This window comes from Alternaria dauci, chromosome 2, assembly GCF_042100115.1.
Source record: "Alternaria dauci strain A2016 chromosome 2, whole genome shotgun sequence".
In the NCBI taxonomy this organism is placed as follows: Eukaryota; Fungi; Ascomycota; class Dothideomycetes; order Pleosporales; family Pleosporaceae; genus Alternaria; species Alternaria dauci.
Genome location: NC_091273.1, coordinates 3,292,293 through 3,320,224, shown reverse-complemented (window position 1 = coordinate 3,320,224; position 27,932 = coordinate 3,292,293). Strand labels below are relative to the sequence as shown.

At 52.1% G+C, this 27,932-nt stretch overlaps 12 protein-coding genes across 12 annotated transcripts; 6 read left to right on the top strand and 6 right to left on the bottom strand.

Annotated features, from left to right (window-relative positions):
• Window positions 1–52: 52 nt before the first annotated feature.
• Window positions 53–2,255, top strand: ACET3X_003121 (uncharacterized protein; the record flags this gene model as incomplete). The annotated part of the gene is made up of 4 exons (XM_069448362.1): window positions 53–209; window positions 275–615; window positions 670–873; window positions 921–2,255. 4 exons carry the CDS (start codon window positions 53–55, stop codon window positions 2,253–2,255), a joined length of 2,037 nt encoding a protein of 678 aa, XP_069309668.1.
• A 307-nt stretch (window positions 2,256–2,562) lies between these two features.
• ACET3X_003120 (uncharacterized protein) lies at window positions 2,563–4,880 on the bottom strand (the record flags this gene model as incomplete). Its single annotated transcript, XM_069448360.1, has 3 exons — window positions 2,563–4,009; window positions 4,303–4,307; window positions 4,848–4,880. The coding sequence occupies 3 exons, from the start codon at window positions 4,878–4,880 to the stop codon at window positions 2,563–2,565; spliced, it is 1,485 nt and encodes a 494-aa protein (XP_069309667.1).
• Window positions 4,881–5,035: 155 nt separating this feature from the next.
• Window positions 5,036–6,457, top strand: ACET3X_003119 (uncharacterized protein; the record flags this gene model as incomplete). Its single annotated transcript, XM_069448359.1, has 1 exon — window positions 5,036–6,457. The coding sequence occupies one exon, from the start codon at window positions 5,036–5,038 to the stop codon at window positions 6,455–6,457; it is 1,422 nt and encodes a 473-aa protein (XP_069309666.1).
• Window positions 6,458–7,625: 1,168 nt separating this feature from the next.
• Window positions 7,626–8,651, top strand: ACET3X_003118 (uncharacterized protein; the record flags this gene model as incomplete). Its single annotated transcript, XM_069448358.1, has 1 exon — window positions 7,626–8,651. The coding sequence occupies one exon, from the start codon at window positions 7,626–7,628 to the stop codon at window positions 8,649–8,651; it is 1,026 nt and encodes a 341-aa protein (XP_069309665.1).
• A 547-nt stretch (window positions 8,652–9,198) lies between these two features.
• ACET3X_003117 (uncharacterized protein) lies at window positions 9,199–9,971 on the bottom strand (the record flags this gene model as incomplete). The annotated part of the gene is made up of 2 exons (XM_069448357.1): window positions 9,199–9,769; window positions 9,850–9,971. 2 exons carry the CDS (start codon window positions 9,969–9,971, stop codon window positions 9,199–9,201), a joined length of 693 nt encoding a protein of 230 aa, XP_069309664.1.
• A 945-nt stretch (window positions 9,972–10,916) lies between these two features.
• On the top strand, window positions 10,917–11,864 carry ACET3X_003116 (mitochondrial 54S ribosomal protein uL1m; the record flags this gene model as incomplete). The annotated part of the gene is made up of 2 exons (XM_069448356.1): window positions 10,917–11,143; window positions 11,204–11,864. 2 exons carry the CDS (start codon window positions 10,917–10,919, stop codon window positions 11,862–11,864), a joined length of 888 nt encoding a protein of 295 aa, XP_069309663.1.
• Window positions 11,865–11,936: 72 nt separating this feature from the next.
• ACET3X_003115 (uncharacterized protein) lies at window positions 11,937–12,899 on the bottom strand (the record flags this gene model as incomplete). The annotated part of the gene is made up of 2 exons (XM_069448355.1): window positions 11,937–12,809; window positions 12,885–12,899. The coding sequence occupies 2 exons, from the start codon at window positions 12,897–12,899 to the stop codon at window positions 11,937–11,939; spliced, it is 888 nt and encodes a 295-aa protein (XP_069309662.1).
• Window positions 12,900–13,221: 322 nt separating this feature from the next.
• ACET3X_003114 (uncharacterized protein) lies at window positions 13,222–14,626 on the top strand (the record flags this gene model as incomplete). The annotated part of the gene is made up of 4 exons (XM_069448354.1): window positions 13,222–13,318; window positions 13,377–13,814; window positions 13,877–14,516; window positions 14,578–14,626. 4 exons carry the CDS (start codon window positions 13,222–13,224, stop codon window positions 14,624–14,626), a joined length of 1,224 nt encoding a protein of 407 aa, XP_069309661.1.
• Window positions 14,627–14,767: 141 nt separating this feature from the next.
• Window positions 14,768–15,960, bottom strand: ACET3X_003113 (uncharacterized protein; the record flags this gene model as incomplete). Its single annotated transcript, XM_069448353.1, has 2 exons — window positions 14,768–15,765; window positions 15,822–15,960. 2 exons carry the CDS (start codon window positions 15,958–15,960, stop codon window positions 14,768–14,770), a joined length of 1,137 nt encoding a protein of 378 aa, XP_069309660.1.
• Window positions 15,961–16,229: 269 nt separating this feature from the next.
• On the top strand, window positions 16,230–19,707 carry ACET3X_003112 (uncharacterized protein; the record flags this gene model as incomplete). The annotated part of the gene is made up of 2 exons (XM_069448352.1): window positions 16,230–18,335; window positions 18,385–19,707. 2 exons carry the CDS (start codon window positions 16,230–16,232, stop codon window positions 19,705–19,707), a joined length of 3,429 nt encoding a protein of 1,142 aa, XP_069309659.1.
• A 531-nt stretch (window positions 19,708–20,238) lies between these two features.
• On the bottom strand, window positions 20,239–21,750 carry ACET3X_003111 (uncharacterized protein; the record flags this gene model as incomplete). The annotated part of the gene is made up of 1 exon (XM_069448351.1): window positions 20,239–21,750. The coding sequence occupies one exon, from the start codon at window positions 21,748–21,750 to the stop codon at window positions 20,239–20,241; it is 1,512 nt and encodes a 503-aa protein (XP_069309658.1).
• A 2,713-nt stretch (window positions 21,751–24,463) lies between these two features.
• On the bottom strand, window positions 24,464–27,393 carry ACET3X_003110 (uncharacterized protein). The gene is made up of 4 exons (XM_069449926.1): window positions 26,858–27,393; window positions 26,751–26,808; window positions 25,971–26,677; window positions 24,464–25,915 (listed from the first exon to the last, which is right to left on the bottom strand). The coding sequence occupies exons 1-4, from the start codon at window positions 27,020–27,022 to the stop codon at window positions 25,001–25,003; spliced, it is 1,845 nt and encodes a 614-aa protein (XP_069309657.1). The 5' UTR covers window positions 27,023–27,393; the 3' UTR covers window positions 24,464–25,000.
• Window positions 27,394–27,932: the final 539 nt, after the last annotated feature.

Below are 27,932 nucleotides of genomic sequence, written 5' to 3'. Positions count from 1 at the left end.
ATGGGGAAGCGCTGCACACTCCTTCTTTTCAGATCTCTTGAATCGGGTAATCATGTGTGGCATCACTTGTGCGGTTGCATTGCGGGGTCATGGGCCGTTAGCAAAGGAACGTGGGGAGTTGAGCAAAACACTGGGGCAGAGTCTGGATACTATCAAGCATCGCGGGCCCGATGCAGAAGGCCAGTGGATTAGCGAAGATTGTCGCGTGGGTACGTGGAGAAGTCACTACGGCTGCAATAGACACGAGCACGCGACTGACTTCCTTACCACCTAGCTCTTGCCCACAATCGACTGGCGATCGTCGACTTGAACCCAGAAGGTGAACAGCCATTCCACGATGCAGACGGCACTATCCATGCTGTAGTAAATGGCGAGCTATACGGTTACCAAGAAATCCGAGATCGCCTCAGTCGCGAGGGCTACAAATTCAAGAGCCAGTCAGACTCCGAGATTGCACTGGCGCTATACAAGAAGCACGGTCTATCGTTCCTGTCGCATCTACGCGGAGAGTTCTCACTATGTTTATACGACTCCGAGGCTCAGATCTTTATCGCCGCGTGCGATCGATATGCCATCAAGCCCATGTACTACACGGTTCTAGACGGCAAACTGCTGGTATGGTCATTATTCACTTTTCGCTCATACTGAACACTCACATTCACCTCGTAGATCGCTTCCGAGATGAAGGCATTCCTTCCTTTCGGATGGCAACCCGAGTGGGACGTGCAAAGCATCAAAGATGTGGGCTGGTTGTGCGATGGGAGGACCATCTTCCAAGGTGTTTCCAAGATACTACCTGGTCACTATCTGGTGTGTAGGTCTTTTGGAACTGTTTCGCAAGACAAGTATTGGGATGTTGACTTCAGAGACAAGGTATGTGCAGTGACAGGTGCATCACAACTATCACTAACACATTTCAGCGTGAGCTTGAAACAAGAACCGAAGACGAGATGATACAGGGTGTACGAGACCGCCTCCTAGACGCCGTACGAGACCGTCTCCGTGCAGACGTGCCGATCGGTGTCTTTCTCAGCGGCGGCATCGACTCCAGTGCAATAGCGGGAATGGTAAAGCATCTCATGGACACGGAAGGTGCTAAGCTTGGCACTGCCCCGGCTTCAGAAAGGATCAACTGCTTCAGTGTCAAGTTTATTGGTGAAGAACACGACGAAGAGCCGATCGCGCGTCGTACTGCGGACTGGCTTGGGGTCAAGATGCACCACTGTGAGATGACTGAAGAGAACTTTGCAGCCAACATCGAGAACGCAGTCTGGCACAACGAGGCAGCTGTAACTGATCTGGGGACCGTCGGCAAATTCCTGCTTTCGAAGCTTACCAGTGAAGAAGGTATCAAGGTGGTCCTTACAGGAGAAGGGTCAGATGAACACTTCGCCGGCTACAGGGAGTTACTTACCGACTTTGTTCGCGAACCTGATCTTGCATGGCCAAATTCTTGTCTCCCTGAAGAAGAGCGCATAGTAACGTTCAAAGGATTAGAAGGCACCATTTCCTCGGGTCCAAAGGAACTTGTGACCTCGGCCGTAGTACGTGCCCAGGTGAACAACACTTCTTTCCTCGGCTTCACACAGACCGCATCTCTACGGGATCCGCTCTTCGCGCCTTGGGTATTCGGCGAGTTTGGCACTACCGACAAACGCCTCACCGCTGTGAACGCTATCGACGGCCGCACACGCGAACTGATGACCAGCAAATGGCATCCACTTCACACTTCGCTATACATCTGGATCAAGTCGTCTCTCGCAAACGGTCTTCTCACCGTATTAGGTGACCGCTGCGAGATGGCCCACAGTGTCGAAGGGCGTCAACCATTCCTCGATCACCGCCTCACAGAATATGCCATGAAACTTCCCCCTTCGGTAAAACTGCATTACGATCCTTCTACTCGCACCTTCAGCGAAAAGTGGATCCTCAAGGAAGCCATGAAGCCGTTCATCACGAATGAGCTGTATACACGCAAGAAGCATCCTTTCTCTGCTCCAGTCAAATACAAGCCTGATGGACCAGTACACAAGCTGTTCGAGAAACTGCTTACGAAGGAGAATGTCGAGGTTTTGGGATTCTTGGAGTGGGAAAAGTGCAAGGATCTATTGCACGATGCAATATATGATGGAGACCGGCCGAAATGGAGTCAGATGATACTTGTGGGCCAGTTTGTTATTCTGAATCAGAAATTTGGTGTGAAGAAAGCTGAGCCAGAGTTTGTCAAGTTGGAGGCAAACGGGGTTGCAAAGTAGATGCAGATAGCTGAGTTTACCGACATTTGCTCTAATCCGATCTATTAGATTGTGAAGTGTAATGAATTCCGTAGGCTTCGTGGGCCGTTCATGTATGCACTATAAATGCGACATCATGTTCTCAATTGCTGCAGGCAATCGTGGCTTGAGGGACATGCACATGGCACGGCCTTAAGTAATGTCGTACCTCATGGGCGTGAAGGGACTGGATGTAGATTAAGATTCATATTTCGTCTGCTCGTCCTATCGTAACTCGTAATCCGGGCAACTTCATCCCAATTCGGGTCGAGCTCCAAAGCAGCACAAGCTAATCTCTGTTTCGGCTCGGACTCCATCTCTTGAACACGAATTCTCGAACTGTGTACTTCTTCAGAACACTTCCAATGTCGAGCCTGAACCCGTCAAGCTCCATACATCTTGTATCCCATGGTTCTGGCACCTCAACGTAGACAAGCATCAGTGTCTTCATGACCTGTGTTTGTACACGGTTCACCCGATGGAACCACCACCAATCCCTGCGCTCCTTTTCCGCAGCTCTGGCTTGAACCTGGCCATCTACTTGCTCATTCCAGTAGGGTGCTGAGTAAGAAGGAATGATCATGATTGCGAACTCTGCATGTGTGAATGCAGGCCCCCGGATGTAGAGTAAGTAGTCGACAGCGAACTTGACACCAGGCCGGACTACCCATCCTAGGGAACGGAAGTGATGGAAAACAACGTACTTCATCAAGAAAGGGTTGTCGGGCGCGATAGAAGGAATGCACGACATAGCGGGATCCACACGCGTGGCACCGTTACTCATGCTGTACGCAGTACGAAGATCAGTCAATGTTCCTTCTATATCAATCGATCCGTTGGGACTTGATGCGTACGCGCAGTACACACGCAACCAATACCATGCAGGGTAGTGTTGCGAATCGTCCGACGACGTCTGGATGTCCACATTGGTGACTTCTAGAGCACCGAGGACGTATGTAAGGAAGAAGGCCTCCTCAGGCGTGAGCTGGAGATGCTCAACATCGGGAATGTCAAGTTCCAGGCCGGCTTCAGTGTCGCCCTGTGGCACGGCGCCATCTGTGGTTTTACTGATCGTGGAAGTTCCCGCAGCCTCTTCTGGCTTGCTGGTATCCTCGGTATCACTACCTACAAGCTTATCGATGTTGGCATCTGATACAATCTTGCCCTCTTGTCGTAGTTGTTGCTCAATGGCTTCGCGTTGCGCCTTGGCTCTCTCTAATTTGAACTGCCTTCGCTCTTCTCGCCTTGATTGTGTGACCTCGGTGCTTGTCTTCGAGGCCTGTGCGCCTCGCCTTCGCTTTTCAGCGACTAGCCATTGCGGCTCACTTCGACTGAGGGACCCCTTACCCCAGAAGCCTTGCTCCCAAAGAGCTCGGATAGAGGCTGGATCGGTGACGTGTATCGACTGGGTCTCTACAGAATAGTATGCCTTGTGCACGACGCGATGTGACTTTGGCGGCCACAGCGACTGTGAGATTAGACTGATGACTAGCCGCAGGACGGAAATCGGGTTATGAGGAACGAAGGCAGGCAGTGCATAAACGTCTAACGGTAGAGGCTTCGCATGTATTTCATTGTAGTTGGGTCGTTTTGGACGAGGTTTCCTCGAAGCACCGTTGGCTGGTTCCTGGATCTGTTGAAGTAGACCGTCCGGGCGTGCCTCGCGTGCTGCTGGAGCTTGCTCAGGTTGCATGGTCGCGGACATGCCTAACAGTTCAGCTCGGTGTTCGATGAAACTGCACGGAGGTTAGCACTGTGCGCGCACAGAAGCAAATGCAACATGTAGTGATTAAGATCGATCAGATACCGTTGTAGTCTATTGTAACGGAAACAGCATCGAGCGCCTAACGCAGTCAAGTGAATGCCTGCGCCGGCAATCGTATAAGTGAAAAGGTGTCATCATGAAAAGGTGTTCAAAGGACCAGAGGCAGAACACGATCGTGACTTTGCGCGCGCATGACGCTGACCGAAGCTTTGATCATGCACTGCCTCCCATACCATTGAGAACAGAAAAAAAGATGAGACTTACCCAGCCTTTGCGACGTCAAGTAATGGCGTCGTCGACGAGAGTTGTGAGCGTCATGGTGGTGGTGCTGTAGCTGAGAGCAAAACGCGAAAAAGTTTAGAGATGACTGTTTGCCAAGGCCCAATCTGATTGGCTGACCTGGCCGCCGCACCACGCGTGGTCCAGTTCTCTCACGATGACGATCACCACGACAGAAGCTTGTCGCTAAGACCGTCGCTTCCAGCTGCTTGGAGCATCTTGCATCGCTACATTCAGGAACGGCGCTGGGTTTGTGCTTACCTCTGCAGCTTGTTATGACGTAATCCAAGTAGCTCACCTTCTGAGAAATTAACAGAACATCGTTGTGACGCCACACGAGAGCTATTAGGCATCTACGTTGCTCACGCGCAGTCTGCCCGCTTAATTACAGACTCACTCTCCAAACTACTAAAGCATTAGACACGAAACAATCGCATTCAACATGCTGCCAGCGGCAAGATGGTCTTTGCGGCTGCCACGACAGAGCGCTCCCTCGTTCGGTAACAGAACTTTACCACCACGGCTACTACTTCGCAGTCGCCTGTTAAAACACAAGACGCCATCAACTATCTCAGCGTATTCGACGAAACCACCCGGTAACGAGAACTCGCCGAACACACATGATGAGCCTCCAAAAGAGACATCCAAGGTCGACGCCGTGTCCAACGCCCTCTCTACCACGCCCGATGCCGAAAACAACCTCGTGACACCCGTATACATGCCCGAAGATCCACATGCCGTCCTCAAGCAGACCCATCCTGCCATGCGCCTGCTCGACAACTCCTCTCTTATAGTACAACGACAGCTGGAGATGATGAATGTGCTCATGGGCTTTGAACAGGCGAATCGCTACGTCATCATGGATCCACATGGCAGTCATATTGGATATCTAGCAGAGCAAGAGCACGGCATAGGAAATGCCATGGCGAGACAAATGTTCAAGACGCACCGGAGCTTTACAACACACGTCTTTGACCGGGACGAGAAGGAAATACTCAGGTTTCACAGGCCGTTCAGCTGGATCAACTCGAGAATACGCGTCTATGATGCTGTAGGACAGGGCGAAGGCGCGTACACCAGCTCGTCAAGCCTGCAAGGGACAAGCGCGCGAAGCATCGTCAATCAAACCAGCGCAATTGTTTCTGGTCTAGCACTGCAGGACATGCGGATTATCGGAGCTGCAGAACAAGAGTGGGCCCCTTTACGGAGGAAATATAATCTGTTTCTGGCAAGGAATTTAGAGGAGGTTGCTGCTGCACCCGGTACACCGCAGCTCTCCTCTGGCGACTTGCCAATCTCCGACTCAAAGGCTGTCGCTATAGCAGAGGACGACGCACGAGAAGTCGGCATGCTTCAGTTTGCCAGGGTCGACGAACCCTTTCTGTCCTGGGACTTCAGCTTGATGTCCGAAGATGGACGTCTGGCAGGCTCCGTCAATCGCAACTTTGGCGGCTTCGCGCGTGAAATCTTTACGGATACGGGCGTTTATGCGCTGAGGATGGACGCTGCCGGACTGGCAAGTGAGCCATCTCACCTGGTGTCCAAAACCGGTGAACAAAGTAGACCATCACTGGAAGGCTATCCTGGTATGACCCTTGATCAGCGAGCCGTGATGCTCGCTACGGCCGTCAGCATAGACTTTGATTATTTCAGTCGGCATAGCGGTTCCGGCGGCATGTGGCCGATGTGGATGCCGTGGGTAGGTGGTAGCGGCGAAGCGGCCGGCGGTGCTGCAGCCGGTGAGGCGGGCGCTGCCGGTGCTGGAGCCATAGGTGCTGCTAGCGAGAGCGGTGTCGCAGGCGAAGTCGGTACTGCAGCACGCGGTTTAGGTGCTGGAGAAAGTGCAGCGACGGGCGCGGCTACAATGGCAGGCTACGAGGCTATGCAAAGAGGACGAGAAGCAAGGCAGCAAGGAGGAGATGATGCCTCTCCATTGGCAACTGATCCGTACCAACCTAGCTCAGATCAACAGAGCGGTACAAGCCCAGTGGGAGAGGATGTCTGGGGTGAAGATCCTGGTGTAGGACCTCGCGATCAAGACCAAGGCTTCTGGGGTGGAGCGAATGAACAGGGTGGGGGCGATGCTGGTGGCGGTGGTGATGGCGGTGGGTTCAGTTGGGGAGACTTCTTCGACGAGTAAGATCTTGAAGCCTCTTCTGTACTACCTCATCACCATTTAGCATCCATACCACTTTAGAACATGAGCTCTACGGCCCCCGCAGCAAAGAAAACTGTAAGGTGCCGCGATTGCATATGCATGTAGCGCGGCTGAAGCAGGGCCGTGCTAAGCACCTCAATCCGTCCAGGCTTGTACGTACTTCACAGTCCTTATATATCATCATTCCACTCAGCAGCTCATTTTTTCTCACATCTTGTCTTTCAACCAGCGCTGACCACGACCAGTGTTTGCCGTTAGCCTCATTGTTGTTGTTGTCTGAGCTTACTTAACAATCTTTTGCTTCTTGGAGTGAAACTTTTCGATAAGATGGCCAGTAGCGTGATGGATATCGTTCGGACGGGGGCTGTTTATCAGTACACAAAATTAGACACAAAGAAGCAACAGATCTTTCTGTTGAAATGATTGTGGCCTTCGTCTGCCGCAAACATACTACCTAAGTGCAGTACCATTTACTGCGGACCTTGAGACGTTCGATATCGACACTGCACCCGATTATATTGCTCTGTCATACACCTGGGGCGATGCATCGAATAATCAACATGTTCTGGTGGAAAACAAACCAATGGTTTTAGAACACTTGGAGTATACCATTGTCTTGTGCTTCGAATTGGTGGTGGCAAGATCTGCCGATAAGTATGTGCGTCTCTCTTGCTCATGTTGTATCCATGCAGCCATTCATCACTGACCTGCTTGCTTGCGGGCTGCAACCGACTGAAATACACCCGTTCCGGACTCTGCACATGGGCTTCGAGAAAGCGTGTTCAAAAAGGCATGGTCTGGACCGTTGGTGGTACGAACGTGGATGGGTCCGCCATTATTACGACTGTATCCCCTCGACGAAAAGGTCCGAAGACTCAGACGCCGTTTTGTGGTCATTGCTCAATGCTACCTACTCCTGAAAGAAGCTCGCGGTAATGTTAGGGGTACCCCGCAGCATCGCGTGTCTACCCCGGAAATTCAGCCAGCTCCAAATTTCCCGACCAGCCACCTCGGGCGCAATTCCTCCGTCAGTTCCATGTTGCCGCGGGATTACGTCTTCAATGCCACGACGATATAACTCACAGCCAAGCCTGCCAGAGATGATGATCACGGTCATCAAGCCTACCGAAACGTTCTCTTTCTGGCAACCATGAAACTGACCACTACTTCATGTATTTCCTTGACGCTGTGTGCGCACGCAATCGCAGCCCCAGGCTATCCGAAGCAAAAGCATGGTTCTTTTAAGTGGCGGTCTACGAAATCTCTGGTAGCTTTTGGCGATAGCTACACTTTCGTACAAGGCACGCTTGGTCACACAAATTATACCTTCATCGGGGATGAGTTCAACTTCTCTTTCACGCCGGAACAGCTCTTCTCAAATCGCATTGTCCAGAACCTCACGGGAACAGCGGAAGGTGGACCAAACTGGGTCGAGTTCTTGACCGAATGTGCTGTTGAGGATGGCTTGCATGACCCAAGGGAATGCGACGTTCAACTTTGGGACTTTGCGTATGCTGGTGCGAACACTATCAATGAAGCTGGATTCACCCCCCTACACCACAACCATACTGTCTCGCTCGAACGCCAAGTAGAGCAGTTCATCTCTTACGGCAACCCGGCCCTTGAATCAATTCGTCTCAATAAAGAGAAGGCGCTCGTGGCGATATGGATCGGTATCAACGACATCAACGACCTTGTCTCGACTCAAGGCAAGAACGCAACTTTCGCGCCAAGCTTCGAAAAGGTCCAGGACAGATTGTTTAAGAGTGTGGAAAAGATATACAGTCTGGGTTACAAGGACTTTCTATTCATGAATCTGCCACCTCTGGAACGTGGTCCAGGAACGCCCAAGGTCAACACCTCGATGGTCTCTTCTTTCAACCAGATTCATGCTGCGCATGCCAATGCCTTCCAGAGCCAACACAAAGATGTCAAGGTGCTGCAATTTGATGTCTACAGTGTTTTGAACAACGTGTTGGATCACTACCAAGATTACGGATTCAAGAACGTCACAGATTACTGCCCAGGATACAATCAGCCGGACATCCTGACAGATCCTGGCAAGTATGGATGTACAGAGCTGGATACATACTTTTGGTACAACTCAGGTCATCTGACGAGTCGGACGCATGAGATAATGACGGACGTGTTGAGGAAATGGTTGGTCAAGCAGTAGGTGTGGATGAATGACAGAGCATTGGAAATATATATCGTAAATATCCATAACCTCGTCTGTCTACAGCGCCCAATCCCTCTAATATCCTCTACTATCTGATCTTTCTAGCTTGTCCATCCTTCCATACCAAAGTCTAAGTATAGTCGCCAATGCCGCATTTAGGTAACTACATGCAGTGCACCCAAAATTCTCTGTTGGAAATGCTTGACTTCTATCGCTGTTCATCCAGATCCACTGCGCGATAATCTGGCCACGACCTGCATAAGAGTTGTGCAGTGCAAAAGCGAATATTAAAGCGAGGAAACTTAGCGAGTTGCAGGCCACCCAATTCGTCGTTGAAGGCGCAGCTGGAAACGCTGCTGCGGCTGCCATGCATAAACAGCCGTGACTGAAAGGGGAATTACTTAGATCATAAAGTACTGATATCGTGTCGCAAAGAAACTCCACATAAGCCTTGTATGGTATTTTCAATAGAGATGAGACAACCCAAATAGTCCTTGAATCAGTATCAGGGCATGCGAGAAGCGGGCGTTCGTACATGGCCATCTCATTCAACGACAAACGTACCATACACATGCAACTCATCGGTCGTCCTCCATTTCCCTCCTACAAATATTGACTGACCTTCACCATCCCAGAAATGCATCCCAAGCTCCTTCATACCACTTTTGGCCATTACACGCTGGCTCGCCGGATTCTCGGGACTGACAATGGCTCGTACAAACACCTTATCGTACGGCTCCCAGAAAGTCTTTCCCCTCTTACATGCATCGATCAGTGCTGTTACAGCACCGGTTGCGTAGCCTTTACCCCATGCAGATGGCAGGTAGCTATAACCCATTTCGACAGTAAGACATCCAGGTTCGAGAGTCTCAGGCGGTAGGATGTCGGGTTGCAGAACAAGGCCTTGTGGACCCAGGGGTTTAGCGCCAATAAGTCCGACGAAGCGGGTTGGAATATCTTCCTTGCTTACTTCGTCGTTACCGGTGGGGTGGAGCAACTCGTGTACGGCGTAAGCGATTCGGTAGGACTTGGTTTCGCCATTCTCGACAGTGACAGGCAAAGTATTCCGGAGAAACTTCTCAGTGTCTTCAAAGGTTTGAGAGGTTCCGTTGATGCTAAAATGCGTTAGTATAGCACCACTATGTTTCGCACATGGCGTACTGTCAACGAGCAGGGAAAGAGAAGGATGGCCTACCTCCAGAAAGAGGCTTTCTCATTACTGCGAAGTTCATGTAGCCATTCAAATTCTTGACTCCCTCTCTCTGCCGTCGTAATGAGCGTCAACTTCAACTGGGGTGTAAAAAGAGTGTTTTCCATGGCGAACCAAGTGTTGCAGGATTGGCTACTCCGTCCAGGAAGAGCATACCAATATTTATACTACATTCAGCTCAGCCTTGTGAAGGAAGACATGTGTCGGAATAGATGAGACCATGAGTCCAATCGGCATTCTTCAAGCTCGGTAAACACTAAACATGGTTTAGCGTAGGAATACAGTCGTCCACGAGTAGACTAGTCATTCCGATGCTTCGTGACTCTTACATCCGTTTAACCTTTGGGCAGAGGGCCTTAACTTATGTACCAATAAACGAACAGCCACGGACAGCGGGCTGATATATGACGATAGACACCTCCACCACAGTGACGTTCCAGATCGTGGACGTGCAGATGAAAAACCTTTGTGGCCCTGTACTAAACTTTGTCAAGCTAGAATCTTGTATCTTCATTGCATATTGTTCAGCCGTCAGACGTGGACTCTGCCGAGTCGATTGCCTCATATGTTGGTATGGCTACCTTTGTTTATTGGTAAGCACGAGGTGCCGGCTGTGCAGTCTTTGCTTGCGAGACTTTAATGCTCAGTCGAGCTCGATGAATGCTTGTTATGATTGACAAGAAGCTCTTGAGCTAATCCCGCGCAAAGCATCGTGATGCTTCACTCCAAGGTAAGGTGAACTGGGAGATCAAGCCTTGTGATTCAACATGCGGTACCTGGGAGGTAGTATCGGGTGCGGCAGTGCCTGCGGTCGCTTCAGTCAACCTGGCCTGTTGATACGCGAATAGCGTAGTCGAGATGGGCCCACAGTCTTTCCAGTCAGCTATGGAATGAGATGCACCGTGCGTGAAAGATGGAGGCGCAGGAGGATGGCAATGGCGCAGTTGGGTGGCAGAGAATCACGGGTAGCGCCATCATGTCTTGGCATTCCCGAGTCGCCGACCGAACTTTTGGCATCATTGCGACCACCATCCACGCCTGCAGAAGCGCCAATGGCACACCCACGATCGTTAATAGCTCCGCTGAGCAGACTCACCACATGCTCATTCGCAGCATCGAGACCACAGGTGCAGCGCTTCGCCCCAATACCGTACCAGTCGATACGATGCGCAACCTCCAAAGCAGACCCGCAGTCCAAGAAAAAGAAGAAGGCGCGGAACACATTTCTGCAATATGACTTGAAGTTGGCAGACCAGTTCTCTCTCGTCGACGCAATGCAGTATGTTCTGCCCAGGCCTGCATCGCAACGTACCAAGGTCGAGGACTGATGGCAGAACAGATATATCCGCGCCTTTGAAGTAGGCCGCAACCCGTCTTCCTCCAAATACGAACTGCACGTTCGATTACGCACACTCAAAAACGGTCCTGTAGTACGAAATCGCTTACGGCTCCCTCACCCTGTCAAGACCGATCTACGCATCTGCGTCATTGCCGCGCCCGACTCCAAAGCCGCTGCTGAAGCCAGGGCTGCTGGCGCTTCGCTTGTGGGAGAGGACGAAATATTCGACCAAATCAAGGAGGGCAAGATTGATTTTGACAGATGCGTGTGCCACATCGATAGTCTCCAAAAGATGAACAAGGCGGGGTTGGGAAGAGTATTAGGTCCCAAGGGTTTGATGCCAAGCACAAAGGCAGGAACGGTTGTCACGCAGGTGGGCACCAGTGTCCGGAATATGGTCGGTGGTAGCGAGTACAGGGAACGTCTGGGCGTCGTTCGCATGGCAGTCGGCCAATTAGGCTTCACACCAGAAGAGCTGCAAAGGAATGTCAAGGCATTCATGGATGCGATAAAGAATGACATGGCGCAGATGAGTGGCCGCATCAGCAAGGAGATCCACGAGGTGGTTCTTAGCTCGACCAACTCACCCGGCTTCACATTGAGTGGAGACTTCAAAGGGCCCGAGTCGATACCGACAAAGGAGTTGAGTGGACCTTTGTAAAATATAGCTTTTTGGGATGTATGAACAATGTACCATACCGAACGCCGTCGCTATGCTGGTTCAAGTCTTGTTCTACGACGACTTGACTGTTTTGAGGACCTTGACTGCTTCGGCAGATTCCTCCATGTCGGTGTAGATGTTCATTACTTTCATCACGCGACCAGAGCCAGAAGAGCCAGCGCTTTTCGCCCGCTGCAGCGCAGTACTCAGATCCATCAACAACGTACTCCGCACTTTTGCTATCCTGGCTGCCTGGGCTGCCACAAACGGGTGTTCGCTCAAGTCTTTCTGCAATCCCAGCACCAATCGATAATGCACGACATTTCGCCTCAACTTGGCAATCGACACACCATAGCCCCCTTCTCCTTCTTCCTCCTCTTCCCTGTCTTCTTCGTCTTCTTCGTCCTCGCTGTCCGAGACCTCGTCCCCGAGAATGATCGTCTCGTGCGCCGCCGTCTCAATCATGAGCTCAGCCTCTAATTCCTTCAGCCTAGCATCATAATCGACTAGCCGTCTTCCTAGTTGGATCTTCTCTCTGATATCTCTCCTTTCTTGCAACAATTCTCCTACTTCCTCCTCTCTCTTCCCCACCACGCCAACCAAGCCATCGACATCTTTCCTGAATCCCAAAAGCCCTACTCGCACCTCTTCTACCTTTTCCTCGCCGCCGTGTAGACTGTTGCCCAGGTTGAGGAAGTCCTGGTAGTTGCTGTTGACGAGGTCTAGTAGCTCTTTGGACAGGAGCTGCGATCGCGCGCGCAGTTCTGAGCGTAGGTCTTCTAGGGTTTGGTGTCGATTGTGGAGTGTAGAGAGGTATGTCGCAGGCGAAAAGTCCGGCGCGAGGAAGTCTGCTCGGCGGAGGGGTGTCGCAAACGGGAGGGAGGAGGGGTCGTCTTCGTCTTCGTTGTCGTTGTTGCTGGACGTTGAGCGCGAGTCGTCGCCGAACTGGTTGAATGAGAATTAGTCGCCGCGCCCCTTGGAATCGCAAAGCCTATTTCAACACTTGTTCGGTGTACGTACATAGAAGCGACTCATCGTTGCTGTCTCAGCTCCATGCAAGGGTTGGGAGATGAGGCTGTCTGTGCGGCGCCGCACGCGTTGTTACCAGAAGTCCATATCGATAAGAACATGAACCTCGGATACTTCGACCACATCTTGTGGTTTGTAATGCACCGTTGTCTAGCGGCGTGGGGCAAGGTAAAGTAAAGACGTCAGTCGCCTTGCCGTCTGTGACATTTACCATTGGTTTTTTTTTGCACCTACGTCTTATCGCCTACATTGTTGTTACTGCCAATTCGAAGCTTCCCATCTTCGAATTGCTACCTGAAGGCGACAAGGCGTCATCAGGCTCCGGACAATGCCACCGCAACCCGAGCTTCCTGAGCCGGCGCATCCACAAGTAGACTCAATGCTGAGCCGCAAGTTCGGAAAGGAAATTGCAAACTACTTCTCTGGTACCTACATAACCCACCTATGCCCCTTCTGCTCCTTGCTTCTAATAGCATCATGCAGGTTCCCCACTCAACCGCGTGGGCTTCCTACGTCCCGACCACCAGTTCCTCTCCTCGGCCCTCCATCACCCTAGCACCGTCTTTCTATTGTTCAAGGACCTCGAGCCCCTCACGAAATCCGGCTCCGAACTTGCACAATGCAGCTTCTCTGATGTAAAGCCAGTTATTGGCGAGAACCCATTCGAGAAGTCGGAGGAGGATATCATCGCACAGTACAACTCGAATTTGTATATCCCTCAGATAATCTTCTTGGGTCTTGATGGGCGGAAAGAGGGCTTTGTGTACAAGGAGCATTACAAAGGACAGCCATGGTTTGCTGTCGACGTCACACCCAAGGAGAGTGTGAAAGAGCAGGCAGAGGCGGTGCTAGAGAAATTAACAAGCACGGGTCTGGGATTCAGCAAAGGAAGAATGAACTTGAGTCTACAGGCTGAGGAAGGTAGGCTGCTGCTGCTACTCATTCTCACCAACATGCGGAGTGTTGTGACTGACACTTGACAGCGGCCATTTACGCGGAAGCCCGCCACCTTCTCGACTGGAATGCGCGGAGCCCCTTTTGCGCTTCCTGCGGCTACAAGACCATGTCCATAAACGCCGGTTTCAAGCGCACTTGCCCACCAAAGGACATTGCGTCTGAAGTCAACCAAGGCGAGCGCCCACCCTGCGCAACCCGAACCGGCATCTCCAACCTCTGCTTCCCCAGGACCGACCCAACAGTCATCATGGCCGTTGTGTCTGCCGACGGAAAGAGGATCCTACTGGGACGCCAAAAGCGCTGGCCCCCCAACTGGTACTCTACTCTAGCCGGTTTCCTCGAACCTGCTGAAAGTGTCGAGGAAGCTGTGCGTCGCGAAGTCTGGGAAGAATCTGGCATCCATCTTGGTCGTGTTGTGATTCACAGCACTCAGCCCTGGCCTTATCCTGCTAACCTTATGATTGGCGCTATCGGACAGGCGATCCCGGATGGAGAGACGATTCATCTAGGACACGACGCCGAGTTGGAAGATGCGAAGTGGTTCACGACAGAGGAGGTTAGAGAAGCGCTTCGTGTTGGTACTAGTGGACTTGGGGAGAATGCGGGGCCAGGATACAAAGAGGGTGGACTGAGATTGCCGCCCAAGACTGCGATTGCAAACCAGCTGTAAGTGTCTCTGTACAAGCTGCATGTGAAACCTATACTGACATTGTATGCCCGCTTTTAGCATGACAGCTGTCGTCAATGGCTTCGCCAGTGGAGGTCCGATGATTTAGGGTTGTACTTTTCGGAACACATAGACGGACTAGAGGTAAAGCTGTAGACGTACACGTAGTTGCGATACAAGTTGGTCAAAACGAGGTCGTAGTCGTTTGTTGTTGACTTGTCGTTGTTATATTCTACGTCTTACTAGCCATCTACTCGAGGACGATGTATCGGCGCAAACGCTCGGGTATCGCATCGTACAGCTTCTTCTGCTCCAACCACTTCTTTGAGAATAGGCGGTCCGCGTACCTGTATGCGCCATCGCACAGCAAAGTGACGACAGTTGATCCCTTGCCCATCTTCTCGGCTACCTCTTTCGCAGCAACGACGTTCAGGCACGAACTGGCGCCGAGATACAGGCCCTCCTCGTCCAGACATCTGTAGACCATCTCGATGGTCTTCTCGTCGCTGATGTGTAGTGAGCCATCTAGAAGGTCAATGTCGGGCCTCAGGTTGTCTGTCACACGTCCCTGACCAATGCCTTCTGTTATAGAACCGCCCTGGCGTTCTTGAAGCTTTCCACCACTCTGAATGTATGAATGCAGCACGGAGCCTGGTGGGTCGGCCAAGAAGCTCTTGACCCTTCCGTCGCTCTTCTCCTTCAGATACCTCGTTACACCCGCGAGTGAGCCTCCAGTACCAGTGGCACAGGTAAAGGCGTCGATCTTACCACCTGTCTGATGCCAGATCTCGGGCCCAGTAGTCTCGATATGTGCCTGCCTGTTCGCCACGTTATCGAATTGGTTGGTCCAGACGGCATTCTCTAGCCTGTCCGCGTGTCGCTTCGCTTGATGGTTGTAGTTCTCTGGGTTGTCAAACGCCACGGCCGGTACTGGGTACACCTCTGCACCAAGCAATCGCAACAAATCGATCTTTCCTTGAGATTGTGTGTTTGGCATATAGATAACCAACCGATATCCTTTGGAACGGCAGACGTGTGCGAGCCCAATGCCAGTGTTTCCGGCTGTACCTTCGATGACGGTGCCGCCAGGCTTCAAGAGACCCTGGCGCTCGGCGTTTTCGACGACGAAGAGGGCGGCGCGATCCTTCACAGAGCCACCGGGGTTTTGGAATTCGGCCTTTCCGAGGACATTGCAGCCGGTCTCTTCGGAGAGGCGCTTGAGGCGGATGAGTGGAGTCTTGCCGATGGCTGCATTTGGGAGTCAGTATAGAAGGTTACAAAGTGTGAAAGTCAAAGTATGGTACCATCAAGGAAGCCCCGCTGACCAATGCCTTGGGCTTTGGAGATGTTGATGGCAGTCTGCTGTGCAGCCTCGATCTGGCCGAGGCTCTCTGCATTCCGCCATGCCGAGGCAGCGAAGCTTCGCGCAGCCGTCCTGAACATTGTTGTTTGGCAGAAAGAGGCAAACACACGTCAAGACGAGAAAGTTGGAGTCCGAGGATTCGCGATGATGCCATTCGGCTGGTCGGCAAATCAACGCGCTTTCGCCCGATGTCGCAACTGTAGGACCCCTGTCGCGAGACCCCTGCAGCCACGAGTGGGCTGCCGCGTGGGGTCAGTAAACAGTTGAACAACAACACCGACGACCGCAACCCAACGTCGAGACGCGACGACACGACACGACACCCAACCGACAACACAGCCAAAGAAGAATGGTTGGTCGTACCTCGACGCGTGCGCCGCGAACATCCGCCACTTCGACGACACGCACCACCAAATCCACACGCACATCCTCCGCCAGGCAGTCCTCCAATGCCGTCCAAATCCCCGATGAGGGCCCTGTAACCTCACTCCGGACAAAAATCGCCCAAGTCTTTAGCGATGCACAAAAGACGACGGCGACGCAGAGAAAGCTCGTGGTGAACCTGAGGAAGATACAAGAAGCCTGCTGCTTCGAGCCACCAGACACCGGCAGGAAGGGCGCAAACAAGAACAAGGGCGACGACGACGACGACGACTTTGACGAGGAAGAGTTCAATGCCGAGGTTGTGAGATGTGTACTCAGGGTCATGTGCGTCAAGAAGAGCGAGCCGGTTGGAGACAGGGTGATCCGCTTCCTGGGCATATTTCTGAAGTATGCTTCTGAGAAAGACCAAGCAATCTTCGCTGCCGAGACAGAAGAAGATGCAACAGCTCTACACGAAACACCCAGCAGTCGGCTCGTCTCCCAGATCCTCACCACCATCCTTGCGCTACTGACGGCCAAGGACAAGACGGTCCGCTTTCGAGCCACACAGACGGTCGCACACATTGTGAACAGCCTCACGACCATCGACGACGAAATCTATGACTTGATCAAACTAGGCTTTACGAAACGTCTGCGAGACAAAGAGCCCTCGGTGCGTGTGCAGGCCGTCTTGGGCTTGGGCCGTCTTGCTGGTAACGACGACGACGAGAACGACGACGAGGATAGCGATGATGAAGACGCAGGCGGTATCCTAGACAGGCTCCTAGATATCATGATCAATGACCCGAGTGCTGAAGTGCGACGCGCTGTTCTGCTAAACTTGCCCATGTGGGCGTCCACCCTCCGCCATATTCTAGAACGAGCCCGAGACATGGATGCAACCACTCGCCGATTGGTATATGGCAAGATACTGCCGGCTCTCGGTGACTTTCGGCACATGTCCCTTGTAGAGCGAGAGAAGCTCATCCGATGGGGTCTCCGGGATCGAGACGATCTCGTCCGGAAAGCTGCTGCCACTTTGTTCCGTGAGCGCTGGCTCGAGGACTGTGCCGTTTCACACGACACCCGGCCCCCAGAGGAAAAGAAACCAGGAGATGTCGCTCCTCCAAACCTAGAAGCGCTTTGTGAGCTTCTCGAGCGCATCGACGTCATCAGGTCCGGGGAAGAAGACGGCATGGCTCACGAAGCGATGCGCCAATTTTGGGACGGTCGACCAGACTACCGCAATGAAATCACATTCGATCATGAGTTCTGGAACAACCTCGATGCGCAGACGGCCTTCGTCGCACGCACCTTGAACGATTACGGCCATAGTACCGCTGACCCGAGCGTCCAAACTATGATCGAGGACAAGATACCAGAAGTCACCATGTTTGCCTTCGTCCTGCAAAGAGAGCTCAATTCCTTGATGGACTTGGTAGAAAAGGCTGCTATCATGGAAGAGAACGATCCAGAGGCTGAAGAAGCACAGGAAGACGTTGAGGAGCAGGATTTCATTGTTCAGCAACTACTCCACATCGCCCATACCCTTGACTACACGGATGAGATGGGTCGTAGGCAAATGTACAACATCATGCGCGAAGCCATTGCCAAGGCTGCGCTGCCAGAAGAGTGCACTAAGCTCGCTATCGAGGTACTGCGCAAGGTTTGCGGCAGTCGCGGCGAAAAAGACTTCACTGCTCTGATCGTAGAGGCTATTGCAGATGTTCGCGATTCTTTGTTGGATGCCGATGACGCCACAGTTACTGGCGAGGATGCTGAAGAGAGCTTCCATTCCGCTCAATCTGATGCAGATGGCGGCGCACCGTTGATCAAGCCCAAGGCTGCAAAAGCTACGGAAAATCTTACTGAAGAAGAGATACAAGCGCGACAGACCCGCGAACTCATGGTTTACTCAAAGTGTCTGCATATCGCCCAATGCACACTTCAGAATGTCGAAGGAGATCTGGAGTCAGATACTTCGCTCACCAGTATTCTGAATACGCTCATCATTCCTGCAGTCCAAGCCCACCAGATTCAGATCCGAGAACGTGGTGTCATGTGCTTGGGACTGGCCGCCCTCCTCAGCAAGGTAAGTTGAGAACAGTAAGCATCTCGCGGGCTACATTAACTCAAAACAGGACCTCGCCGACAACAATCTTGATCTCTTCTTTCATTGCTTCGTGAAAGGCCACGACACCCTGAAGGAAATCGTAATTCAAGTACTGAGTGATGTGATCATCACACATCCCCAGTTCCTTACGCCTACAATCCCAGACCCAGACGCCTCCACAGACGATGCAGAGCCCATCACGAACCCACGCATCCGCCCCATGACAAAGATATTGCTCAAAGCATTCAGCTCGGACAACAAGCGCATCAGCTTAACCGCCTGTAGCGCGGCGTCGAAACTCCTTCTCTTGGGTATCCTGCCACCTCAAACCACGGCCGAAGTCCTTAAAGCTTTCGTCCTCACATACTTTGACCCCGAGGCGGCGACGAACCTGGCGCTGAGACAAGCGCTCAGCTACTTCCTTCCTGTGTACTGTCATTCCAAGCTTAAGAATGCAAAGCTGATGGGTGAGATTGCTGTACCAGTGGTCTCGAAGCTACTCATTATGCGCGACGAGAACATCGAGGAAGAAGACGTGGACGATATGGTGGGCTGGCCTATTATCACTGCTCACCTTGCCGAATGGACAGATGGCAGTAAAGTTGTGGGCGCTACCGAACTTGGTCTCGACGGAAAGACAAGTACCACTGCTGAGGCTGAAGAACCACATGTGCAGCTCGCCATCGAGATCTTAGAACGTGCATTGACAAATACATGCTCGAAGGATGAGCGAAAACCTTTACTATCCCTATTGGGTAAACTGTTCATCGCACCTTCTGGGCCAATCCCTCGAGGAGAAGAAGGCACGCTCAACGAAGAGAGCTTCCGTACCTTGCATGAACTAGTATCTGAGGCTGTGGAAGGAAAGATTGGTGTAGATGCCACGCAGCGCAACGCTTTGTCAAAGTTGGAAGCTACACTATCTAAGCGACTGGGCGAGGCGGCTACGCAAGTTCAAGACACGGAGGTAGAGCGCACTGCAACGCCCGAGGCGACCGTAGCTACCGATGCTACGGAAGTCAACGAAGGAGAAGAAACTGAGGGTGATGTGAATGCAGCCTCTGCACCAAGGAGTAAGAAGAAGTCTGCAGTATCGCAGGTCGATGATGATGAGGAAGAAGAGGAGGAGGATGAGGATGAAGACACCATGCTAGCGGGTATGCAGGGCGAAGGCACACGGATGCCTCTTGAGGAAGACGACGACGATGATGAGGATGACGTTGATGAGTCCGCAGCGGGACACAGTACATTGACGGTTGGACGTGATGACAGGAGATCAGGCAGGACAACTGTGACCGAAGACGATATCATGGAGAGTCTGCTGCAGAGTGAGATGGAGCACTCTGCCTAAGCTTCCTAGGTGGATGTCGTTCTCTTGTTGTGCAGCCGGCGTTGTGGAATCTCATGGGCTTCTTTGCTGGTCATATGGATGTTGGATTGATCGTTGGTGAAGGAGGAAAGGTTGGACGAAATCTTGATGTATTCATGCCTTATGATATCCCTTATTACATTCACAAACACTGCCACGAGGTCGTGGATTGTCTCCATCTCAATACAGCCACAACCACTTGTTTAATCGGAAATTCCAGATGACCCTATCGATACAGGACCTCTTTTGATTCAGCGCACTTTTCAGTCATTAGTGCTCCAAAGTACACCACTAGATGTCCCACGATGTCAACAAAAAAAAAAGGAAAATCCAAATAAAATCTACAGGGTGGGTATATGACAAGATACTCCAAAAACAACGAGATCAATCCTCTTCGCCACAAGCATGCCTTCAGGATTCCTCGGTATCATTTCCACAGCTCATAGGTAGATGCACACGACCGCATGTGATGAGCTTCTCTGGGAGCCATTTTTTCGTGACATAACATACTCATTAGCCAAGGACTTCATCAACAAATTTCATCAACCTCATACACGTATCGCTAGTTTTGTCCAATCTACACCCCTCTTCAGTGATCACATCCCACAATCTCGGCTCAACATCAAATCCGAGTTCCCTTTCTCGATCTTTCTTATCGCCCCACATCCTGCAAGGAATGTCGACAGATCCGCACACCCTATCATCATCCAGGATTCTTGCCGGATCGAGCTTGAGATTGTTCTGGTGAATAAAGATGGGCCGTGGTTTGTTCGGAGCTTTATGCATCTGATTGTGTCCTTGGTCGATCTTGGCATCGGGGTCAGCCAGGTCGATGTTCTGCCAAACTTTGTCAGGATGAATATGGCTGCGCATAGGACTGAGGTATTCATAGTCCAGAGTAGGATCTGCTTGTGTAATTCCAACACCTCTGAAAGTGCCATTCAAATGATTACCGAGAACACCAGGTGGAGTTTGAACTTGGTAGTAAGGTAATCCGACTGCCAGAGCTGCTTGTACAAATGTTTCCTTGTCACCGGCACCAGGACTTCCTTGGCTAAGGAGGATATAGTAGTAGTCTGGGCCGTAGTAGTTGTAGTACACCATCATGAGAAGAGAAGTGCGGTGCAGGTCTTTGTTGATGAGAAGCTGGCCGCTTTCAGTTGAGAGTCTTGACTGTGAAGGAACTTCCGGTATAGCGGCAATGTGATAGAAGTGTGCGGATATGGTTTGAGCCCAGAAGTCGGGCCAGGTGACTAGACCATGGGTTGTGTATGGTGCGGTCGAGAATAGTTTGGCGGGATCTTCTGTGGGAAAGGCGTCGCTATCGAGGAAGAGGACATGCTGGAAGGATGAGAAGAGTATAGCAAAGATCTTGTACTGGTAGTGGCTAGGCGGCTTTGCTTGAGATGCTGTTTCGTATATGTTGGACAGGACTACACAGCGGGCGTTGAGAGACGGCAGGACGGTATCGCATGTCGTCGAATCATACTTTGTCCAGTCATCAATGAAGACTTCGACGGGTAGATCGCACCCGGTCTTCCGCAGCATGCGCAACGAAACCAGAAATATAGGCAGGTACCAGGCATCTGCGGTCGTGACGATGCCAGTCGTGCCTTTCGCGAACTGTATCTTCGGTGCCAGACGCTGTGCCGATTTCCGCATAGCATAGTGCGCCCTAAACAGCGAGGTCTCCTCCTTCTCGCCGAGATTGAGTATTCGATCAGGGTGCTTTTGGTGTGGTTGAAGAGGCAAAAAATCTATTGTTAGCCTAGTGTCGTCTTCTTTGAGACGTAGGGGCTCGCATTGCGGCTGTGACTGGACGAGAGCAGTGGCCAGCTCTTGCCAGAACTCTCGCACAGGTGTGTTGAACGTTGAGCTAGCGGCAGTGAGGTTCTTGCCGGTAAGCAGCGGCATGTTCAGGGCGCCAGAGCCATGATAGCCATGTGGTATGAAGAAAATTCCGCATATGAGAAGGAAGAGTGGGACGACAACCAAACGAGGTACTGAAGGAATGGTCAGAAGCATAGTCGAGGGTGAATAGTTGTCGAGGGAAGAATTCCATAGAGTATGTAATCTGGACGGAAAGCGTGGACGAGGGAAGCTTAGGTGCGGCGTCGAAGTGAAGAGGAGGCGGAGTGGCTAGGTTGTTCGTGGAGAATTAGTTAGCATCAGCATTGCATGGGAGTCGCCAACAGAATTCAGCGGTGTCTGTATTGGGCTACGAGGTTACGAGCCGCGTCATACAAACAGAAGCGGTGACCGTGCTGCGCTTAGGGAAAGCGCAAACCACCTTCCAGACCCTGGGAACTATAGGCCGCGAGCTCACGATGGTGTTGAAGGACTGCAACGCCCTTAAGTGAATTACCTTCGCATGCAAGGAGATCGATAGCTGTTCTTTTCTGGACAAATCTACTGTTGCGGGTGATTCCTGGTGTGCGTAACAGCCAGATTATCGTATTTCCGCGTATTTTCATGTCGTCTTCATCTCGCAGATGCAGAGCAGGCATAGAGCACCTATCGCAGTCTAGGTCCACTTAGGAGCAAGCGCGATAACGAGACCTGCTTAGTCAATGTCTCTAGTCCCCATTCAACGTTAGCATTGTTTTGGAGTCTAATCCTGGAATAGAAACAATTCAGTGGTTACACGGATAGCGTCATCGGATACGATGGCAAGTGGCTGAAAACGGGGACCGGGCCTTGTAAATGGCGCAACGGTCGCGCGTGGCTGCATTCGGTTCAACTATCATCACGACCTGCTTGCCTTTTTTTTGTCTTCATTGTGGGATTGTTCAGGGTCTAGAATGTGATGTAAGTGCGCTGTAATTGGTGTGCGTCGATCAAAGGCAAGGCACAGATAATACCACCGCACACAATCCGTGTGGCGCTGACCAAAGCTGCTGAATATTACCGGACACGAGGTTTCAGGACGCTTTCTATGTTCTTTTTCAAGGCATCACGCCACTCACTGGCCGCAGCTCGCAATGACCATCTCCACGCATGCCTTTTTACTCTTATCGGGAGCAAGGATCCGGCGTTTGGAATAGTGAAATTCGGGCACTATACATTTAATCTATACAAAACTGATAGCGGAGAGTCGTTTCTCTCTTCTACTTTGCAAGCTAAATGCGCGAAGGCACATTCTATAAAACCTAGGGGCTGCTCGCATTCCTGGAGCTTCCAGGACTTTGGAATTCCCAACAGCGAGGCAGATGGTTACGTACTTGGTCGCGTTCCAAGTATACCGTCTAACGCACCGATACAATCTGGTAATGTGACACTCTACACTGCACCTCTCTCGTGACAGATATCCTTAACTGAGGAGACTGTAAATCGTTATTGTGAGTTGCTGCATGTTTGTAGGACTGGACCGATATCTGGCGCTGCGCTGCCCCGGGTGCCACACCTGGGGATTTGCAAATGGAAACTTTGATCCAGCCGGCCGTCAGTCAGCCAACGTACTTGTGAATCTGCATTCACAATGCAAATTACTCTGCTCCGTCAAGGACCAGCTTTGGGAGCAGTATTTAAAGGCTGGCCAGGTAAGGCATTCCCGGCCCACAACCGATGTGTTGTTCTTCCTTCGCTCTGGGCGAACTGATCCACAGACTGGTATTCGAACAGCTTCCCTGTTCACGTCAGTCGATCAGTTTTGTTTTCAAAGTCTTGCAAATTGATGCTGGGAAGTACTGCGCAGCTGCTAAGCAGTAGTGGTGGTTTTGGGATGGAGTTGAAAGGTCCCGAGGTCTCCAGATATCCAGGTTTAGAGACTTCTTGCTCTCCAACAAAGATACTATCAGAGTACATGACATTTTCGCACATTGTGTAAGTTGGCAGCTTGATGGTAGCGGCGAATAATGATCAAAACGGGAGGCACTGTTGAGTATGGACTGTTACCGTATGCCGACTGATGGTATAACTCCTGTTCCCGAATCGCGAACCATGAATGAGCAAAAGGCTCTCCTGCGCTTCTCCTGCGAGTATAGCAATCCCATACGGTCGATATACAACCCCACCTTCTGTACAGGTTTTAGTGTCACACTTGCGTAATGAACCAAGGAAATAAAGAACAGATTTCAAATGTGGAATTGACGTAATCATATTGGTTCTCCAGACAGTAAGACATGGGACATGGTACCCACCTATCGGACCGAGGACGGCTTAGCCGAACCTGCCGTACATAGTCTACCGTATGTGGACAGTTTAAGATACGTTTGGTCGCTTGAACCCAAACTGCGGGTAAGGTATAAGTCGGTTCCATGAACTGTGCTATCTGATGTTGCTGATTGGCGAGCGGCACTTTGAAGTTCCAGATACGGGCGTTGTGGTAGATGCCCCGGAAACCTGCAGCATGCCCAGGTGTCTATGGAGACTACACCAGACCCAAGCCCGTATTCCCGACCGTTAATGACAACGGTAATGTCTCAATTTCTTATTGTTTCCAATATGATCCAGTGGTAATCATAGTAACTCGGGAGATCGATGTAGTAATCCTATCAGTCAGCAGAAATCCTTACAGACAACAATTTACTTACCTCACAGCACCCGGAGAGTTCTCTTCAGATAAGCGAACAATAGGTGATGACACCTTGGCGAGAACAGACTCGCACGCTAGAGCGTTGCTGACCTGGATATGTCAACCGCTATTGCCAATTTTTTTCCCAGTGGCTGTAGCCCCGGATCGCTATTGACATGAATTCAGATACTCCACCACTACAAGCATGAGTGATCGACAGGAGACGAACGGAGAAATTGCAAACTATTAGGACAGAAAAGGAAGGTAATTCTATGGTAAGTACAAAAGGCACGATGCTAAAGAACTGCCTCCTCCACCCCGCACGCCTTGATCGCCGAAGCGACATGTTCAATTTGGATCCAGTAGAAAAAGAAAGAAACCAAGGCATATGGAAAGAAAAGAAGCTCACAGCCTAGGCACTGAACGAAATAGTCGGCCGTGAAATCCAAAAGCTCCAGCAAGCCCGTATTGCCGCCGTCCATGTTGTACTTTTGTCCACCCGCCCCGCTTTTGAAATGAAATGCAAGTCGATCCCCAAACACCCCCATCCTAGGTATCGAACTCCGTCAAATGAGGTTTTCCGTCTATACGCATCCGAGCCGTAGGTAGCCTGCAAATGCCACAAATTCTTAATCGACCGACGCTGTCCAACTCCCTAAAAGCCAATCTTGCCCACGCCAGCCTATCCGAAAAAACCATCCCATATCAAATTGCACCGCAAGATCCGCGCTCCAGATGATCGATACCTATGTACGAGTGCATTTACGCCGGCGACTTGTTGGCGGGGTTCGAGACGTTGCGGCGGTCGTCGTTCATGGAAAGAGAGCCGAAGCCTGTCGAAAGGAACGCAAAAGGATCGTTACGACCGTCACCGCCGTTGACGGCACCCTGGTTGGGGTACGGGTCTGCAGAAGAGAAGGCAGCTTCAGCTGAGCGGCTGTCAAAGGGAGTAGAGTGCATGCCGCCGTTGGGCACATACTGAGCACCCATAGGAGGATAGGGGCTAGCAGCGCCCATGCCAGAAGGCAGAGCATACGAGCTAGGAGGTCCACCATACTGCTGAGCCGGGAATCCACCACCGCCGTAGCCAGCTGGGCCATACGGACCGCCGCCGGGAGCAGCGCCCATCGAGGGGGGTCCCATACCGAAGCCGGAGGGAGTATCCATAGGAGAGGGAAACGCAGAGTCGGCGACGACAGCTGCACCTGCGCGACTGGCACCACAGCGAAGGCAGGCAGTGTTCTTGGCAAAGTTGTGGTAGCCGCAGCCGTTCTCACCACATTTCCAGTCTCCAGCTCGGAAAGGAACAGCGCCAGTACCTCCACGCATGTGTCCGCCACCCATTCCGTGGCCATGGCCATGGCCCATGTGGTGCTGGGGAGGACCCATCATGCCAGGGTGACCACCGTATCCGTAACCGCCGTAAGCCATGGGATCACCACCCGGTGGTCCTTGCTGCATGGCGGGGAAAGAGCATCGGAAACAAGCGGTACGACGCTGGAAGTTTGAGAAACCGCACGAAGGGCAGTTCCAGTCTCCGGGACGAGGACGGTTCTTGGAAGGAGGGAAAGGAACGATGATGTCGGCGGCGCGGTCAATGACACGGCTGGACGACGGAGAGACTTCAATGGCCTTTTCGTTTAGCGCACGGCCGTTCATACAGAGAGACTCTGCAGCCTGTGTCATGTCAGCATACCCGATTTGAAAGCGACTCCAACAGAGTGGTACATACCTCTTCGTGAGAGGAGAAGATGGCGAAGCCGGTTCCAGTTGGCTTGTGCTGGTCGGGGGTACGGAGGGTCCAGAAGGCGATAGGACGTCCGCCAAACTGGGTAAACCAGCTCTCAAGCTCCGACTGAGTGGTGTCGTGGGGAAGACCGCTCATGTGGAGAACCTTGCTCCGCTCTGACAGGAAGGCGCGGACGTCGGCGCGAGCATCCATAGGCTTGGTCAGGACGTCTGGGTGATCTTGTGGGGGTTGTGACTTCCGGATGAGTCCGCGAAGTACGCGGGCCAGGGTAACGGCCTCCTCCATAGCTCGGCGGGGCGAGGCAGGTGCAAGAGCTTGCAGGTGAAAGGGCAGGTTGTGCTTGATGGGGGCCGAGGACTGGACCGGCTCCACTTCGAGGGCTGCACAGATGTTGGTCAACGCGCTTGAACCAAAGGGAAGAGATTCTGGGTGGTGAGCCTGCCACCTCTGGTATTCAGTGCGTAGATCAAAGGTGCGGGAGTGTTGAAGGTAGGGTGGAAGGACCACGGCCTTGTCACGGGCTTCGCGCGGCAGCTGCACACGGAGGTCCCACGAGTCGAGTGTAACGAACGCGAATTCAAGATTCTTCGGAGCGATATGTTCAGTGTAAAAGTTTGTGAAACGGTCAACGGCATCGCGGAAGGAGCCGGCGTTGCGGACTTGGTCCCATGTGAGGGTTGTCAAGCTGGCTGTGCAGGGTCGACGTCAGCGGAAATTGCACGAAAAGTGGAACGCGAAGAAGGTGGTGAAAGGAAAGCTTACTGCATAGGGCCGTAATGGGCGTGTTGACCGGCTTCACGAGTACAGACTCGCGATGCAGCTGACGTAGGGTTAGCAATGGAGCTCGGCATTGGAATTGGCGGGTCTACCTCTTCGCACGACTTTGCATCGAGCAGGATCCAACCCAGCTCAATCACCTCGGCGGAGTCCTTTGTGACATAAACACCGTGCTCGTCGCAAGTCGTGGCCACATGGATAACCACGTAGCGGTCCAAGTTGGCCGTCTGGGGGCTTGGGGTCGGTTGCGAGGCCATATCTATATTGCTGGTACACGTCTTGATTAGCTTTGGGCTTCTCGAGTCTGCTCAGTCACGTTTGTCGTATCGTCAATTGAGGTTCGGGCGGGCGAGGTTCGTCGACGAGGTACAAGGTACGAGGTTTGGCGGAGATGGCAGGCGCGACGGGCGAGCACGTCAGCGGGGAGCCCAAGGTGAATGGTGAAGGAGACGAGTGGGGAACAGCTGGCAGGCCGGGAGCGAGTGAAGGGGAAAACGGAGGAGCCTCGAGGTGACAGACGGGACGAGGTTGAGAAGAGTCCCGGTGAGATGAAACCAAATGCTGCGAGATGGGGACGGACGACCTGAAGCTCCGTGCAATGATCCCGGGCAGATTTCTTGACGTGGATAGCAGAGCTAAGGCACAACTTCCAGATCTTGGCGGGAGCTCGACGTTAGTCTGCCTAGTGCCGGGCATGTCAGAGCAAGGTGGGATGTACAGTAGTAGTCTGCTGGCTATCTATCTCTACAGTAAAGGCCTCGCTGGTACGCTTCTTCCACAGGTGGCTTCTTCCATCACGACAGCGTGCCCGGTACCGGATTGTCTTCAGGGTCATCGCTGGTCAAACAATGTTAATTTCGACGTCGTCGCTCCAAATTTCCACTCTTAGGACTGCCTGCAGCCGGACATGCCACGAGCACGGCGGACAGCAGCTCCCGCAGCCGCTCGGCAAAGCTGTCTGTACCCTTCTGAAACACTCTACGTCCTCTTATTGAGGGTTCCACGCGTCTGCTGGAGGCTCTCGCGTGTGCTCCGCCTCGGCCGTGCCACGTTGTGCCCAATGACGATATTTACTGAACGACGCGGCTTGTACTCGTGAACAGTTGCATCCGAATTGTGCGTCTGCTGCTCGCCGTGCCGCTTTCTGCCATGACAGACTACTGCGCT

Excerpts from the sequence above, each read along its gene's own strand:
- ACET3X_003110 (XM_069449926.1), bottom strand. The coding sequence starts at position 27,022 with ATGGCCTCGCAACCGACCCCAAGCCCCCAGACGGCCAACTTGGACCGC. Across the intron at positions 26,678-26,750 it reads GCCCATTACGGCCCTATGCA|CCAGCTTGACAACCCTCACA; the intron begins GTAAGCTTTCCT and ends GACCCTGCACAG. Across the intron at positions 25,916-25,970 it reads TCTTCTCCTCTCACGAAGAG|GCTGCAGAGTCTCTCTGTAT; the intron begins GTATGTACCACT and ends GACATGACACAG.